This window comes from Fukomys damarensis, unplaced genomic scaffold (assembly GCF_012274545.1).
Source record: "Fukomys damarensis isolate Sample0158 unplaced genomic scaffold, DMR_v1.0_HiC HiC_scaffold_8, whole genome shotgun sequence".
NCBI classification, from domain to species: domain Eukaryota; kingdom Metazoa; phylum Chordata; class Mammalia; order Rodentia; family Bathyergidae; genus Fukomys; species Fukomys damarensis.
Window position 1 is genome coordinate 30,544,091 of NW_022900920.1, and position 17,723 is coordinate 30,561,813.

General features: G+C 45.4%; 1 protein-coding gene across 1 annotated transcript in view; it reads right to left on the reverse strand.

Moving 5' to 3' along the window:
• Cfap58 (cilia and flagella associated protein 58) overlaps window positions 1–17,723 on the reverse strand; it is a 119,742-nt gene that overhangs the window by 21,451 nt on the left and 80,568 nt on the right. Inside the window, exons 16-18 of the mRNA XM_010626490.2 lie at window positions 12,767–12,886; window positions 10,877–11,010; window positions 7,399–7,498 (exon numbers count right to left, since the gene is read on the reverse strand). Coding sequence (XP_010624792.1) covers window positions 7,399–7,498; window positions 10,877–11,010; window positions 12,767–12,886 — 354 coding nt within the window. The remainder of the gene's footprint in view (window positions 1–7,398; window positions 7,499–10,876; window positions 11,011–12,766; window positions 12,887–17,723) is intronic.

Genomic DNA, 17,723 nt, shown 5'->3' on the forward strand with positions numbered 1-17,723 from the left:
TTGGGTAGGAAAAGATCTGTTATGGTGGAGATCTAAAAATGTCCCATCAAATTCTCATTTTCTGGCGTGGGGCGCATCAGAGGGAGTTGGAGGCACAGCCTGGAAGGATGCACCCTTGTCCTCAGCTCCTCCTTTTGCTCTCCCACTTCCTGGCTTCCATGGGGAGAGCGGCTTTCCCCCACCAGGCCCCTCTGCCACGCCACTTCTTCCTTGGAGCCAACCATGGACTGAATCCTCCAAAATCGGATTTCTCCCCTTTAAATTGTAGGCATTGGGTATTTTGTCCCATGATGAGAAAAGGACTAAACCAAGATCGATGGACCTGGATTTTTCAGAGGTCTGGCTGGAAATTTGAGAGAGCTGAAGAGTGAGTGGAGCCGCCTTGTATAGGATTTTCCAGAAGAGAAAGAGATTGGAGTATGAGCTGCGAGGATGGGAAGCCCAGGAGGATATTTTTATGAGTCGTGCTAATAAATAGCTACAAATTAATGAAAGTCTGCCTGTAGGGGACAAGGTGGTGATGCAGGAATGAGGTAATAAGTCTTGCTAAAGCAGCAAGTCCTCAAGTAAGTGATGACATAGAATCCGGGACACAACAAGAGGGCCTGGCCTTTGAAAGAGTGTCTTACTTCTCAGTGGGAGGGAAGAGGGGAGGGCATGCACCACTGCAAGTGGATCTGTGGACTTGTGGGTGGGAAGATGAATGCTTTTGCATTCTCAGTCAAGTAAAAGCAGGCTAGGAACTAAAAGTCAGAAGGGAAGAGGCCAGGAGGGTGGCAGGAAGAAGGCAGAGGAAGTGTACTCACACCAGGAGCCTTGCTAATCTATTACACAAGGATCGAGAGAGTTAAAAGGGTTCACATGGAAACAGCAGCAATTGTGGGCCACAAAATCTAGGCCACCTAAGGAGGAAGAGGAAAGAGTCATGAATTGTGACAAAGTAGTACAATCGGTGTTTTGAAGGGCTCAGCGATGTTAGAAAACTGCTGCACTGATTATTCTGGAACATATTATATGGAAGAATAGGAAGCCACCATCAGAGAACAGAATGTTCCAAATCAAGATGTCAAGACTGGTGTTGTTGGAACCGGGGAACTGAAGGAAGTATAGTCACCTACAAAGTAGCCAAAGTCTCCAGAAGCAATGAGAGTCAGATAGGTGAAAAATCACATCCTAAGCCAACAAGAACAGGTGTTTGGGGCATGAAGGGGGTACTCAGGAGGAGGGCAGGCAGATGAATGCAACCCAAAGGGTTGGTGAGTGATACAGTGGCATAGTCCAGCTTCAAACACTCTGGTGTTTGCCAAAATAAAAGCAGAAGGATGAAAACAGTCATCCAGAACAAGGATGACACCTGCCTCACATCCTCATTCTGAAGGTACAGTACATGTGATATTTAAAAAGAAAATGGTCTCCTTCCAAAAAGGCTACAGGAAAGCAGGGGTCAGCAATGCCTGCATGAGGACAAGGAGAGGAGGGTAACATCCTCTCAGAGGAAAGGGGAAGACATACGGAAGTTGTTCCCAGGTAAGAGTTCAGAGGGCATTGTGAGAGACAGAGACAGAGACACAAAGACAGGGGAGACCTCGGGATGGTGGATGGGGTGAGTCTCATTAGGTTGGACAGGGAAGTCAGAACCTCTCCAGAGGGAATCAGGCGCTGGCATTGTCCAGCGCTCCCCACGTGATCCCTATACCACTGGGTTTGAGAACAAAGAATTGCTCTCCCAAAGATTCTGGGGTTTTTAAAGCCCTTGGGATGGCAGATATTACTGGCGCAGTGAAGGAGAAGAAAGAGCTGCCTGTGTCCAAGTCAGAGAAGAGAACTATGTCATTTTGGAACCAAAGGAGAGTTCCTGGCATTCTGTCTCAGACGAAGTGTAAAAAAGACTAATCACTTGTGTGAAAGAGACAGAATTGACACAATGTTCTTTAATGGCCATTCAATCTTTTAATGTCTATTTAAAGAGCCCAATATAAGGCCTCATAATCCAGTGAAGATTCTTGACCATATCCATTCAGATGAGCCAAGCAGTTTCCATGCTGTTTATTATTCATCAACTGACTGCTCACAAGAATCTTTTAAAACTTCCCAGGCTGCTATTCAGAAGTAAGGAGATTTTAGATTGTAATAAAGCCAACAGTTATTAAGCCCTTACTAGGTGCCAGGCACTGTGCAGATATTACATTCAGAATCCTGTGACCCTCAGAACAATTCTGTGAGATGGGGACTACTATGCCCATGATACAAATGAGAATCCAGAGGTGGGAAGATTACTTAGCTTGCTGGAGATCAAACAGTTATAACTGGAAGGGTGTGGATTCAAATTAAAGAGATAGCTGCATGGTCTTTGCAGCACTCGCCACAGTGGCCTACGAAATCATCCTGAGTATCTATCCGTGGTTGAATCAATAAAGGAAATGTGGTCTATACATACATGGACTGTGTACACTCCAGGCTTTGAAAGGAAGAAAGTCGGGTCATTAGCAACAGCAAGGTTGAGTGGAGAATAGTACGTTGAGTGAGATAAGCCAGGCACAGAAAGGATTGTCATAGGATTGCACAGATATGTAGGATCGTAGTAGAGAGTAGAATGGTGGTTTTACCAGAGGCTGGGAAGGGTGGAAAAGGAAAATAGAAAGGTATTGATCAAGGGGTACAAAGTTTCAATTTTAAAATCTGTCGCATAACAGGGTGACAAGAGTCAACAGAAATGTATTGTACTTTTACAACTTAACAAGTTTTCAGAAATGAGCTTCTACTCTAACCTCACACCATACATAAAATGAACTCTAAATGTATCATTAACATAAACATAAAAACCAACTCTAATGAAAGAACTGTAATAAACTTCTAGAGAAAACTACAGACAAAAAAATAACCACTACTATCTTGGGTAGGCAGCAATTACTTAGGACCAGAAAGCTACAAACCCCATCAGAAAAATAAGGCTAAATTAGACCTTATTAAAAATTAAAATCTCTGCTTTTCAAAATATACTGCTGAGAAAATGAAAAGGTAAGACAAAGACTAAGAAAAATATTTGCTGTACATATATCTGGCAAAGATTTTGAATCTAGATTATACAAAGAATTTTTACAACCCAAAAAGACAAAGATTTGAAGACGCTTCACAAAATAAGACTCATGAATGGCCAAAATCACACCAAAAGATGCGTACTTATATCAGTCATCAGGATATGCAAATGCAAACCTCACCGAGATATCACTATCAAACAGAATGACTTAAAACATGCTGAAGTAACCAAATTTCAACCAGGATGAAGAACTGGAGTTCATATATTGTTAGTAGAAATACAAAATAATACAATTAGGGAAATAGCTTGGTATTTTCTTATGTAGATAAATATACACATTCCTTTTGATTTAGCAATTCCTTTCCTTGGTGTTTACCAAGAAAAACAATAACACAGGTCCATATAAAGACTTGTACATGAAAGGTCATAACAGTGCGAGTCTTGAAATGGCTTGAATGCCCATCAACCGGCACAATAAATTGTGTTATTTCCATATACAGTAATAGAATATTGTTCTGCAATAAAAGTGAATGAATTATTAATACACGTGGCAATATGGGTGAATCTCAGAAAGCACTGAAAAGAAGTCAGGCACAAAAGAAGGTAGTATATGATTTCATTTTTATGAAATTCCAGGAAATCAGGACGAACGTAGAATGATGAACAACAGATCCACGGCTGCTTCAGCAGGATAGGGCCTGGGATATTGACTTGCCAAGAGGTAAATGTGTATGGCCAGGGGGCAAAAGATGTACAAGCTGTACATCTCTATATAAGTACATGTACACTCATTTTAAAGCTCCAGAAAAATACACCCAGAAGTACAAAACAGTAGTATTTCAAGGGCCACAAAGTAGGTAACGACTAGGAAGCCCAGGGACGGGTCAACCAGAACAAACAGTGTGAGGCTGGAACAGGCAGGGGCAGGCCGTAGCAATGGGTGGGTGTCAGCCCCCAAGACCCGACATGCTCGGCGGGTAGTAGGGTACTGATGTCCTCTTTCTTCTTTTTGCTTATCTGTATTTTCTCATTTTCTGTACCAATCAGTTACTTTAAAATAAGAAAAAATCTATTTTAATTATGAAAAAGAATGGTATGCTGTTGATGCTACATTCCCTACTGTTATAAAATTCGAATGGATCTCAAAACCCTAATGGAACTTTTAAATAATAGATTTGAGAAATGGTATACTAAAGCAGCATTGGATTAGAAGTTAAAAATGGATAATGCTATAAAAATATTTTCCATCTACTACAATGAAAATGATGAGCTATATTTTAAGTTATTTTACAGTTTTAATATTTAAAATGCCCTCCCTTTGCTTCTATCCCAAGTAGATCTCTACAAGACGGATCATGTTGAAGGAATAGTCACTTTTTGCAAATTGCTCTGCCCCTGAAACGCCATCCCACTCACACTGCGTTTTTGGAGTATTTTCCCGTGGGCATCAAGTTTTCCTAGGTCAAGCTTCAGATTCTGCCTGAGCAAGCTGGGAAATCCGAGGACAATTATCAGCCCGGGATGACATTTTACAGCACAAGGACCGGCATGGCCAGAAACGCTGCTGTCTCCTCCTCCCCAGCTGCCCTCGTCTCCGTGGCTCCTCACAGTCGCAGACCTTTGCTCCCAGCGATTCTTCAGAGGGAAGCGTGATAAAAACCGGGCTCTGAGCACAGACGACCAGCAAACCATGACCAGGGAGTCTCCTTTATCGGATTCTCTCTTTCAATAGAGACCCCGCACCAGCTCCCCCTCAGCCCAGATGGGAGTCAACGAGTGGCTTAGCAACAGGACTGCACTTGGAAGCCCCCAGTGTAAAATTATGCTCCTGTGTAATCTCCTAAAGGCGCTGTAAAGCCCACGTTTGTGATTTGAGAAGCACCTCAGCCCGCAGGAGCTCACAGTCATCTCTAACGATCTGCAGATCTTTACCAGCTTCTTTCTGTGCAGCAGCTGGATGGAAATGAGGGGACAAGGGGTGCTTTACCATGCTGGGCTGCTGGGGTGTGCTACCAAGAGGGGGTAGCAGGGCTGCTCCTTTCCTAGCCTTCATGCCCTGCTCCTGTCAGGGACCAGGTCAGCAATGGGGCCCAAATGCCCTGCCCCAGCCATGAGGAGAAGGGAGGGGGGTCAGCAGGGGCCACAGGGCCTTTGGTCTGATTACATGAAGACCCACAACACTGACTTCCACAGGTGAAGGGTCACCTTGTCCCCAGAGTAGAATTATAAGAAATAGACTGATGCTTTTATAAGACACACAGAGTACACGATACTCAGTCATAAATTACCAAGATCTAGCTTCCCCAGGACATTTGAGAGTCATCCACCTCCAGATGGGATCACAATCACCTTTAAAATCAGGGCATTATGACGCAACTTCCTTCTGTGATTCCAGCCCATTCGCATGTCTGATGTAGTAAGAACGAGGCACTGTGTGGCTCCCATTGCTCTAACTCATCCAGTCTTCCAAACAGTTCGCTGTAATAAATTGGACTCTGAACCCAGCTGTTGTCTCCAAGACTTCGCTCCCCAGAGAGAGCAGGAATAGCAGCTTGGTTCTCCCGAAGGCAGCCTCTTGGGAAGCCCCTGCAGCACTCCAGACGGAAGTGGCTGGGCTGCTGTCAGAAGATCCCGACACAGGTGGGAAGTGTCCGGTGCTGCTCCTTCTGTCTAAACAATGACTGGCTCTGAGCAGAAATGGCCCCATCATGAGTCTCCAGGTTGAAAGAGCTCTTGGCAGAAGCTCCGGGGGCCTCGTGCAGCCTCCACACCTGGGCACAGTGTGCAGTGGGCTGACGGCTGCACCTCACCGTGGGGCCCCATGCTGCTTCTGCCTGTACAGTCCTCGTCCATGTCCGTCTGAGAGAGCAGCAGAGGAGGACACTGCCCACCTCTCTCGGCCCTGGCCCGTAACCACTTCCCCGCAGCAGCCAGCGCTGTGATCTCTCTGTCCGTGGGCTGGCTACCACACTGGCTGTGCTTGAAGGCGGGGGAGCCCAAGGGCTGCCCCAGTGCAGGCCCTGGTGGGGAGGACTCTGAGCTGCGATCCCCTTAGCTCCTGGCTTTGTGTCCCACCCTGGTTTGGCCTCCTCCCGTCTGTACCACTTCTGCTCTCTTACTGGCTTTCCTGAGGTCCCTTCACAGGCGATCACTTGCATCTTTGGTCTGCTTCTGGAGACCTCTCTCAGGCCTCGCTCTACCTGAGAAAGGGTGCTGGCCTTGGCGGGCTGAAGGGGCCGCTGGACACCCAGGAAGACACCCCTGGGTCCTGCCTCCCAGGATCATTTGAACAGACATCTAGGCCCACCGGCATCTCTGGGCATCACACTGGGAATCGTGGCTCCTTCGCACAAATGGAACGTTCTACTGAGCCATTTATGTTGCTCATTTGGTGCTGAGCTACCTATGCCTTGATAATTTAATAAAAACTACAGCAGTCAAGTTGTTGTGAGAGAGATGGCCAGAGGGTCCTCACACAATGGTACTGAACGCACAGCTCTTCACGAGGATACTGGGCACCGACGCATAGACAACTGTGGCTACAGTCAAGAGAAAACGTGATGCAGTCAATGGCTCCGAATGCTGGGGGGGATCTGGGGCCGAAGGGCTTCACTGTGCAGAGTAATTCTGCTCTCAACAGTGGGGTCCACAGAGGATGCCAGCCCAGCCCCTCCACTGACGGTCCTGGTCCCCCAAGTCAAGTCTTTACATTAAACATTTCTCACAGTGATTCCAAGCTTTGCTAAAGCAAAGGCCAAACTCGCTCAATGGTTCTGTCTTATTTTTTACAAGAAGATGTTTATTGGTATATCTCCTTGGAATAGATTTTCCTACCCCGGGCCTGAAAAGACATTCCACACCAAATTCATTCTCAAACAGTTTACTCTTGAGAGTTTGTCCTTCTTTCTTATCTCATGCAATGACTTGTTAATGAGGAATAACTAAAATGGATTCTTATTAGTAAGATGAGAAGAGATACATTTAATTTCAAAAATACTTTAAAATATAAAACCTTCAAGTACATAAATAGCTGTAATAGAGAAATGAAGGTCCCAAGCTCACATCCGGTGCATTTCAAATCACTGGATGTAGTTGTAACAAAAAATGAGTAGGCCTAATTGAACAGACCGGATTATAATCTGCTCATGTCCATGTGGTCCAGGCAAAACAGCATTCCCCCATGTGTACATGAGTATGTTAGTTCTGCATTCCTTCCCATCCTGGAACCTGGCCACCTGATTTTCCTAGATATTTATGATCCAAGGGTTATAAAAGAGTTTCATCAAAAATGTTCCCATGCAAATTTCCTCTCGTAAGCTGTTCAATTGGACCTAGCCAGAAGCTTGTAGTTAGGACTTCACCTTGGTTGTCTTGCTGAGGGGAAATCCACCCCCAATAAAATGAGGGCCAGGAGGTTTGACGATCAAGAAGGTGTCATCTATGGGTAGTTTGTCTTTGTTCCTGTAAGAGAGGAGGCGAAAGTGAATATCTTTTTCCACATGTACTTTTATGTTCTGTAAGTTCCTAGAGTGAATTAGCCACTGAAAACAATTTTGATTAAAGCTTTTAGTTTTAGACAAGGTGGTTGTGTAAATGTAATTAGATGTTCGTTGATAACACAGAGTCAGGGAAAAACAATGTGCTTTCCTAATGTTGATCTAAATATGGACAGAAGACCTCAGCATGACTCAAACACAATGATTTGGAGGCTTCTGACTTGTAATCAACTTCTTGTTTTTAAAAAAATTGTTTAGTTCCAGGCATAAACCAGAACTTTCTGTTAGCTCAATTGTAGTGACTAACTCATCATTTATCGTCTGGCACCTTCCAAAGTTCAGGTTGAAACTTATAAATATTTACCACACATAATGTATCTCATCAAACTTGGACATTTACAAAATACAAAATTTCTCAGAACTCTAGACAATCACAGTTATACTAGAAATAGTTAAGTTAGAGAAAGAAAAATAAAATTGTTCTTGGCAACAGATAAAAAGAGTTCTTCCCTACAATTAACAGTGGATTTTCTATATGAATCTCCCTAAAATACATACAGAGACACATACCTATTCAAGTTTCTTCCAGAAGTAATTTAGATTTCCACAAGTTATCTATAGTGCAACAAGGGTCTTAGACAAAACACCAGTGGAATCCCCTTTAAGCAACAGTTAAACACACTGCTCAGTCCAAATCAATTAGATGAGACAATTATGAACGGTTTACACTAAGAGGTTGAATTCTGCCTTTTGACGAAGAATCTAGCCCAGAAAATTCTAGACCAGCCTGTAGGCCCAGGTGGCAGAGTCAGGAGTAGATGGGGTGGGGATGGGAACCAGAAAATGATGAAGAGGATGTGTAAAAAAAATGAGGGAAGTCAAAAAGTGAAAAAACGATATGAGCTGCTATTTTACAAAGGGCACGTGTGGGGCGAACATCCACAGTGTTCTAAATTATTCCATTTGGAAATAACCTCAGCGGATTGGTTAATCAAGCTGGCTATCTCCTCGCGGAATGGATTTCATTACTGTGAATAACCATCCTCCCTAAACAGGACAAAAGCTTAGCCTTGAGTGGACCAGCGAAGAGGATTCCCGCATGTTCTCTGGCAACTCATCCGGCTCCTGATTGGAGGTGCTCACCTCCCTTCCCCTGCGTGCCCTTGCCTTAAATAACCTAAATTTTCCTTTCTGAAGGAACTAAGCTTAATGCTTCTGGCTTGGTCTAAGCTGACTAATGGGAATACTGTCTCCTTTACATTATCGCTTTAATGTATTTATAGACCATTATAATGACTCCCTGCAGCCTTCTTGCTTCCGATCTAAACCATCTCAGCACTTTAGTTCTTGCCTGGGCATATTTTTCTCCAACACCTTCATCTCTTTTGCTGTGAACTCAGCTCTCTGTCTACCAGTTTATGTGCCCAGCCAGATGGAACCACCAATGAAACCTGGCCAGGTCACAATGGCTGCCCCTGATGAGCATTGAAGGACAAGAGGAGGACAGGTAAAGGTTCCAGAGCAGCACATCTCTCTGCAGGAGCGGAACAGAGCGCAGCCAGTGCCACTGAGGAACAGAACCTGAAATCTGCTTTTGCAGAAATGTATTTGAATTTAAATAGCCACAGTGGCATACCCTGGGCACCACGGTTCTGGATGGGCCAGCGAGGAGGGCTGGCTGAGCCCACAGAAGTGGCTCCTTATATGGTCCCTGTGTCCAGCAAAAGATGCAAATGATGCAATGCTCCGGAAGGTTGAAGGAGAGAGAGCCAAACCCCAGGGCCAAGGCAGGGAGCAGATTCACTCCAGGACAACAGTCGCTGTGTAGAGCGGCGTACACTGGGCCACTGGTTTCCACGTGGGGTGAGAGGTTCCACTGAGTGTAGAACAAGGGCGTGGGAGAGCCTATTAATGCTTTTATCTTTAAAAGTTAACAATGGCTTCTTACGAATAGTTACAAAATGACAGTAACGTAATTTACGCATTAAAGTATATGGACATAAATCTGAAACTATCCTAAAATAAAATTTTATCTAAAAGCTATGTACATATATGGTATGGACATGTAGTAGGGGAAGCTGTGAGAACTCTTCATTTATCAGAGTGTGTGGTCAAAGCTGGGAGACCAACAGCCTCTTGTGGGAATCGGCCACGTCGACATTTTCTACACACCCTAAAAGGAGAAGGAATCCATAGTGTTCCCTCTCCAATATTCATTTAATCCGCATCTTCAATCTCATGGTTTGCAGACTTCTGTGTGCAGGAAGATCCCCTGAGTGGCTCACTGAGTTATAGATTTTGGAGGCCACCCAGAGCCTGAGGGTCATGAAGGGCTGGAAATGGGGCCTGGGGACCTGGATGTTTAATAAACAGCACTAGAGATGCTAAATCAGATGTTGCTGCACCCACACATGAAGACTCATCTAAGTGATAGCCATATTTTCCTCTCCCAAGGTGGCATCTACATGGGAACACGGCGTGGGGGGTCCTGATTTACGAGAAGGGCAGTTTGTATCGGCAAGTGAATCTGCATCCGGTTACTTTATATGCCATGTGCCTCCATCAGATGGCAGTCTGATGCATTTGAACTCTACTTCCCATGTCCCTGGAACGTCCATGGAAATGAAATACCAAATATGACTGTCAACCCACAACGTAAGATGCTACCAAATTAAGGGGATGATTTTGGAAATGCCATGCAGTCAAACCAAGTTTCAGACCCACTGATTCATTTGGGTGTTCTGCCCTGGCCTAGGACCACGCACAGAACAACAGCAGAGTGAAGGGAAGTTTATCATCAACCCGCGGGCCCTGAAACTCCACATGTGATCTTCGTATTTGCATTATCATCTCCCAGAATGATGGCTCGTGGCAAAGTCTCCTGGCAGATTCTGCACCGCGTAGGAGCTGGAGATGACGGTTCAGAGTCAGTTTACCTACCGTACAGGTACTGCTCATAATTTCAGTGGTGCAGCTACTATTAGGGTGAACAGCCTGCCCCACAGCAGAAGTGCGTGTGGGTGTCATTGTAAATTTGTGAGGCTCGTTTCCAAACTACAGAAGAGCATGGGGGACTGCAGCAGGCTCCTTCTGTCCCAAGTTGGAGCCACCAGTGAGTCGCTGCTAGGGAACTCATGTTAGGGTCCTAAGGAAGGGCCTTGATATGGATGAGACACCGATCTGGCTCTGAGATGGATCCGTCAGTTACCTGTGGAGTGACATCAGGTCACCCCGAGACTTAGTTTACCCCAGGGAAGTTTGCTACTCCATGAGCATTCACCAAATATTTTCTTATGAGCAGGTAATGGGCACAACAAAATCAGGATATTTGACTGATCCTTACTTCTGAATGAGTTCTTTGCGTTTCTGAGCAAGGTATTTCTTCTTTACATTCATCAGTTCGTTGCCAAGTTTCTCAATCTCATACTTATATTCTTGACTCTGTGATTCATACATATTCAGTTCTGAAGACAAAACCTAACATGGCAGATAAAGCAGCTATTAGTGAAAGATACGGAGAGAAACAGCATCCTTCCCCCAAAATGTGTCAATCTACTGCCTGCTACCTCCCTGGGGCTAGAGGTCCATACCAATGGACAGTTCGACAGGTAACCTGCTTGTTTCCCAGACTCAAGGCCTGTTCTGAGCAGAACCCTGACCAAGACTTGTAACCAAGTGACAAAGGTAAATGGAACCTCGTTCTTCTGCTTAAAAAGAGAACTATCAGGCAAAGTCAAACAGCGAAGGTGAATGGTATAATGTGTTTTGAGGAATATTGTGAACAGAGACAGAAAAGCTCCTTGACATGCTTTCTAAAATTGCTTATACAATCTTTTAAAATGTACATTCAAGAAAAATACCACTAGGGAATGGGATTCATCTCAGGATTATGGTAAAAATTATTCTGAAGTCATTCTGCCACCACCATCAGCAGGCATTCAATTTCTGTGTTTGCCCTGATAGTTGCTCTGGTTGGAGCTATTCACCATCTGCCCTTTATCCCAGCATCAGGACACTTACCTCTGGGAAACAGGTGGCAGAGACATGTGCACGGGAGAGCCAGTGCAGGCAAGACGGGCAGTGACAAGAAGCCTGATCACCCAGCTCCCATGGTTGTATTCAGTGGGTGCCACTGGTCTTGGTCTGAACCAGAGCTGCACTTTACACACGCAAATGAAACATAAAGCACACCCAAGCTAGGGTGTGGGCCCTTCCACCTTGGTTGCCAGCACCAAGGTGAGGAAAGGCAGGCTGTTGTTCTGAGGGCTAGACTTGGGTTGCCTCTCGCTTGTTCCTTTACAGATTTGCATGAAAGGGACATCTTTGCTTTCTGAGTATTCATCTGCCTCTGAACACTTTCTTTATAATTGCTGCAAAAATTATTCGGACTACACTATCATAACCTAAAGATGGTGACTCTCACGTTGGAAGAAAACCTGTGTTACTACTAAGTGCTGGGAACAAGACTCTGTTTCCAATGAGAATGGGAAATTTCCTGAGTCCAGCTGGACGGAGCCTCTTTCTGCACAAGGTCATATTTCATCCTGAGCAAAAAACATGCCTTCCCAAGATAAAGAGTTAAACAACGTCTCCAGAGACTCCTGGGAGAGCCAACAGACATGTGCTTTCCCATCCCAACAAAATTAGAAAGTAAATTTTAAAATTTAGTCCGGAACATTCAATTGTCCCAGAGAACAAAAAATAAAAGCACATGCCCCGTGCAGAGCTCAAATTTAGTCTCAGTACACTCGCGTGAACCCAACGTCAGAGTAATTGAAAATTAATGTCTTAATTGGGTTTGCTTCATCTGTCCCTTTTGTGTAGAAGGGTTGGTGAGATGCTGTAAGGTGGCATTTCCTTCACCCCAGGCAGAAAGGCAGCAGCTGGGCAGGTGAGTGCCAGAAGCCAGGGATGCTCGCAACACTGCTCAGAACTTGCTTAGGGTTCCAAGAGCAGCGAGCGTTTGCTCAAAATACAGTGTGAGCTCACACTGATTTTAAGGACATGTCCAAAAGGAAGTCCTCTGAATCATCTGTGCGCGTCCACACGAACCTGGGCTCCCAGATTTCTGCCTCATCGCCTTCCTCCTCTCCCAGCTCTTTCTCCCCATGCCTGCAGCCTCCTCCTGGAAACGGAGGGTGTGCTATAGTAGACTGCCCTCTAGCAAGCTGCCCTAGTGGGCGTAAGCCGGCCCAGGTGTGCCGTGGGGCAGCAGAGGGCAGGGCGGCCTCACCTTCAGCTGCTTGGTCTTCTCCCGCAAGGTGTACCGATAGATCTGCAGCTGCTCTGCAGCCTCGGGGCCAGGCTGCCGCGCCAGGATGTGCTTCAGTTCCACGTACAGCTTCTCCTTCTCCTGTGCACAGCAGAACCCAGGAAGAGATTAGAGCCCCATCCAACCAAGACGGCACCTTTCATCCCTTGGCAGGGGTGGTCTGGGGCCATCCTGAGCGCTACAGCGCTCACTTGCTGACTACCACCCTCGCCGAGGGCCCGGGTGTGCCCAGCACTTGAGTCCACATAGGAAGACGGGTGACTACCAGACGGTTCCTTAATACCTGGACACGGCTGAGACAAAGGTGGCCTTGGAAGATCCCAGCCGAGGATGGCAGCCAATGAGAGCAGGAAGGGACTGCGCTGGGAGGAGTAAGGTTTCCCCAAGCAAAGAGAGAAAAGATGAGCTTTTCAGGCCAAAGTCCCACGATGGGACCGGAGCAGTACTGTGTGTTGGGCTCTGCAGGAGCAGAGTAGCGGGTGGGGAGAGTGGGGAGCAGATCCAGGCCTCGGATGGGAGCAGGCTCCTCAGGGCTGCACCCATCAGGCAACTGGGAGCCAGGGACAGGCTGGGTTATCTTCAGAGGGTCGGTCCGACCCAGAGCGCAGTGTAGGAGGAGGATGCCGACTGCCAGGCCCCTGCAGGCAGAAGACAAGCCGGCCAGGCCCCAGGCACCTAGGAGGGAAGGTGAATCACTGTGAAGGCATCACCAGGCAGCATCTGCAGGGCTCAGTGAGTGATCCAATGAGCGACGAAGGAAGGAGCAGGCACCAAGCGGAGTCCAAGTCTCCGATGTGGAACCCTGGGGTGGGACAGGGTGGGGCAGTGATGGAGACGGAGGAAAGAAGCTCAGGGGTCTTCGGGGCAGTGCTGCTGCTGCTCAGACTGCGAGGCTACCTGAACCTGGGTCCTGAGCGAATCTGGGAGAAGAGCTGAAAAATGTGGCCCTGTGTGGAGACGGACGTAAAGGACGAACTGAGGGAGAACGGCCAGATCCTTGGGCAGCTGTGTGGAAGACGGGGAGCGTTCCAGTGGTCCGCAGCTCAAAGGCAGGAAGGAAAAGCAAGGACTGAAAAGAGCTCCGGGTGAGGCTTTAGGACACGGTGGCTGACCCCACTCAGGCCACGGGGACATTTGGGAAGCAAAAGTCACACAAGTTGAAGAATAAATCAGTGGCGCATTCCCGTGACCCCAATACTTGAGAGGCTGGGGCTGGAGGATCACAAGTTTGAGGCCAACCTGGACTGCAGAGCAAGACTTCATCTCAAAAAGAAATCAGAAGGAAGGAAAGAAAGTGAGTCTTTTAAGAAATGTGGCAGGGTGGGAAGAAAAGAGACCTGGAAATGTTTTCCCCAGGATAATGAGGATGGCAAATTTGTAGGACTAAAAGAAAGGATTTCCTAGGAACCCAGAGCAGATCAGATTTCCATAACTTAAACAGTGAGTAATAGAGAATCCTCATTGGTATCCTAGAGTTTAATTGCTCATAATGTGTTCTCAGATCTTTGCCCCACAGATATGGCATATGAGCAAAGATTCATTTCTGAACCACTTCAGTCAGCTCTAGATTCCCATGTCTCTACTGTGCGATAATTTGAACACTGATAAACACTAGTGTGTCTACTCAGCCTCTGTACACACTTGCTTCCTTAAGTGCTAAAGAAAACACTATCGGTACAAGCTCTCTCATTACCTAAAATACCCAGTCAAATAGAAACCAATCCTGACCTAGAGCTACACAGTCCTGGCACTGTCATCAAATAATCTATTTTTGCCAGAGTACACAAAAGCCATTAAAAAATAGCTAAAATTCATTGTTGCCTCTTTTTTTTTCACTTTTCCCTTCCCCCGACCAAATTATAGAAACCTTGTTACCAAGCGTCTTTGCAATTTAAAGATTAGTTGGATGAAATAAGCCTCCAGAGAAATACACAAAAAGAATACTCTTGCCATGTAAGACATAATTCCAGAAATGACAAGGAAAGGCAAAAGCCCATGCTAAAGAAAACTTGAATAAATAGAATCACAAAGTGGTGATTTTCTTTTGCCATACACCTCTCCTGTCTTACCTTACAATATAATCTTCACAGTAAATGGAAGCGATGAAAACGATATCAGGGGTGAGTTTATTTTCTATAGCCACTTAACACTTGCTCTGTTGGAAAAATAACACTTCTGACAAGGCTTCAAGATTCAATTTGGAGAGGGTACAATGTACGTGGAGAAGCCCATGAAACGGTTTGTCCATTTCTTTCCTCTCACCTTCCTTTATTCCAGAATACGGGTAGACTCGATAAAGAGCCCCCACAATGATGAAGAGGAAGCCATCTAGTTTGGAATAGAAAATGGCTTAAACTGAAAAGACCGTCTTACTCCAAGAACCATGGAACATTTCACATAGGTAATTCTTTTCAATTGCTCCTGGCAGGTAAAAAGCAGAAAGATTGAGCAAATACTATTGCTTTGCTTCAGAGGTGAGAATGCCAAGGTCAGTGGAAATCGCCACATGTCCAGAGTCCTTCAGCAAGTCAAAAACCTAGTTGTCACATACCCAAGGGTCATTTCTCCCAAGCCGCACCTCTCCAGGCTTACAAGATGTGCTGTCACCTCAAAAAACTGACTCAAATTGAGCCACAAAATTCCTGAAGACCATGTGATAACGTCAATGTAAGAAGCAAGCCATCAATCCAACATGGCGATCTAGCATCAAACCCAGGCTGGAGGTAAAGGGTAAGAGGTAAACTCCTCATCTATGCCATCAGAACAACAGTGCCCACCTCTTCTAACAGGAAGTAGTTTCTGATAGAGGAGATGACGCTTCCCATCTTATTCCATCACTTACAATTTTTTAAAGGCTATACAGTGAGTATAGGTGGATGTGTTGTAAAGAAAAACTGAGCAACTGAATAGGGAGGGCCCCCAAGTATGGAGAAAAATGAAGAAACTGAATGAAATACACTTAAAACAGGATACTCAAACCCAAAGTGTGCTTAGAGTAGAATGACTCAGGAGAAGCAATGTGTGTGTGCTCAGGGTGGGTGGGAGGAACCTGGAATGAAGCCTCAGGAACTCAGCCTGGGCCGCACCAGAAGATGCAGCAATGGAGGGGAGTGGCTAGAACGCATCACTGGGCAGGGGCTGTGGTCTGCACTTTCAGCAGAAAGCAAACTGATAAAAATCAAAGTGAAGGCTGGTCTACATTAACGTGCTAGCTGTGTGTATCATATAAATTTGTATTTTGGGAGAAAGTGCTAGTAATTTAGATAATTATGGAGCATTTGATGGATCAAAGGTCTCACATATGATTATCTTCCAATTTCTTTCTCTCCTAACCCTGTACAAGGGCCAACCAAGCTCTTCCAACACTGTGCAATGGTGTGTATAATGACCCCACTTAGAGACAAAGCATGCCATTCTGCTATAAAGAGAATCTATCTTATGCAATAGAGACTCATTAGCTGTCCAATGTATATTGTCTCCACAGGCCAGCAGCGGCAGAAGCAGCTGCCTTGTAACACATACCCTGTCCTTCTTCATTAAGCCCCACCCATTTTTCTTTAGACCCACTCAATTAATTTGTCACTTGGTTAGAATCACCATATGTCAATGAAGCATCATAAGAAAATCATACTTTATTTGCTCAGCAAAAAAGACTGCATCTTCTGATTGGCATTTCGTTATTTATTCAGCGCACTCATGGTGCACATCAATATTGCTGTGTGGCACGCTTCAGTCTTTCAATTATCTTATGAACAGCTATCCTGGAGTAAAGCTCGACTATTCACACCAAGAGATTAGCTTTCTCTGCGGCTGAGCATGTCTGGAGAGCACTAACGGTAGGGTGCCCATCTTTGAAATAATATTCTCTTCCTGACTTTCCCTTCCCTCCATTGGACAGACTGTCAGACATGTATGCTTATGGATTCTTTGGCAGCAGGAGTCTGCCAAGCTATGCTGGAAAACAGCACATCTTATTGTCAATATCTGCTGAGTACAGTGGGAAGAAATTAACTCTAGCATTAGCTTCAAATAATGCTGTCGGTATTGGTGACAGTCCGTAATTCCAATCGGAAACTCCCGAAACAGAATCACTCAGACTTCACAAATTTGTATTTTACCTGACAATAAATTAAAAGTCTACATTTTGAACAATGTATGCAAATAAGAACCCGCGCTGTGCTGGGAACAATTCAGAGGAAAAAACTGAGTTGCTCACAGAACTCCTTTCCCTCCCAAGCTACAGTTTTATGATCACTGTCCGTTTCTACTCTCCCTCTTTTGCTTTGTGTCTTCGGAGAAGCCAGAAGGTAGTTCACATTCAGTGTGCACACCAGTACCCCTTCTTCCTTGGCTTGCCTACTCAGAGCAATAACTGACTGAGAGGAACTAATTTATTCTGTTTTCATCTGATTCTGTTTGGCAAATGCCAGTGCATTGATTTTGCTCACCCTGGAGTCATCAACTCGCTTGGGCAAGAGTTTGGAATAATTGCCTGGTCCCTTGAAACAGCTGACTCATGAGAAATGAACAGCTTTCCTCCTGACCAGAGATGCAATTAACCACCACCCACCAGAGCAAAAGCCACCCATTCCGATGACTGAGGAGCGGGTGCTCCTCAGAAAGACACACGGAAAGTCACCTCGACCTCATCCAGCGGACTCAAAAGAAGGCTGATCTAGAGATAAAGACCCTATGATCACTCCTTCTAAGACACACCTCACAGAACATGCAGAAAAGCCCTTTTTTAGAAGATCAAAAGACATCATCAGTGGTCCTGCCTGCTTGTAGGGTTTGATCATTATGAATCCATTCTTCAGCTCCAGTTGAATTATGAGCCCTAGAAGTCAAAGCCATGATGACGGACCCCCTCCTTGGATATATACATGAGATGTGAATATATATGTATGTATGGCTGAAG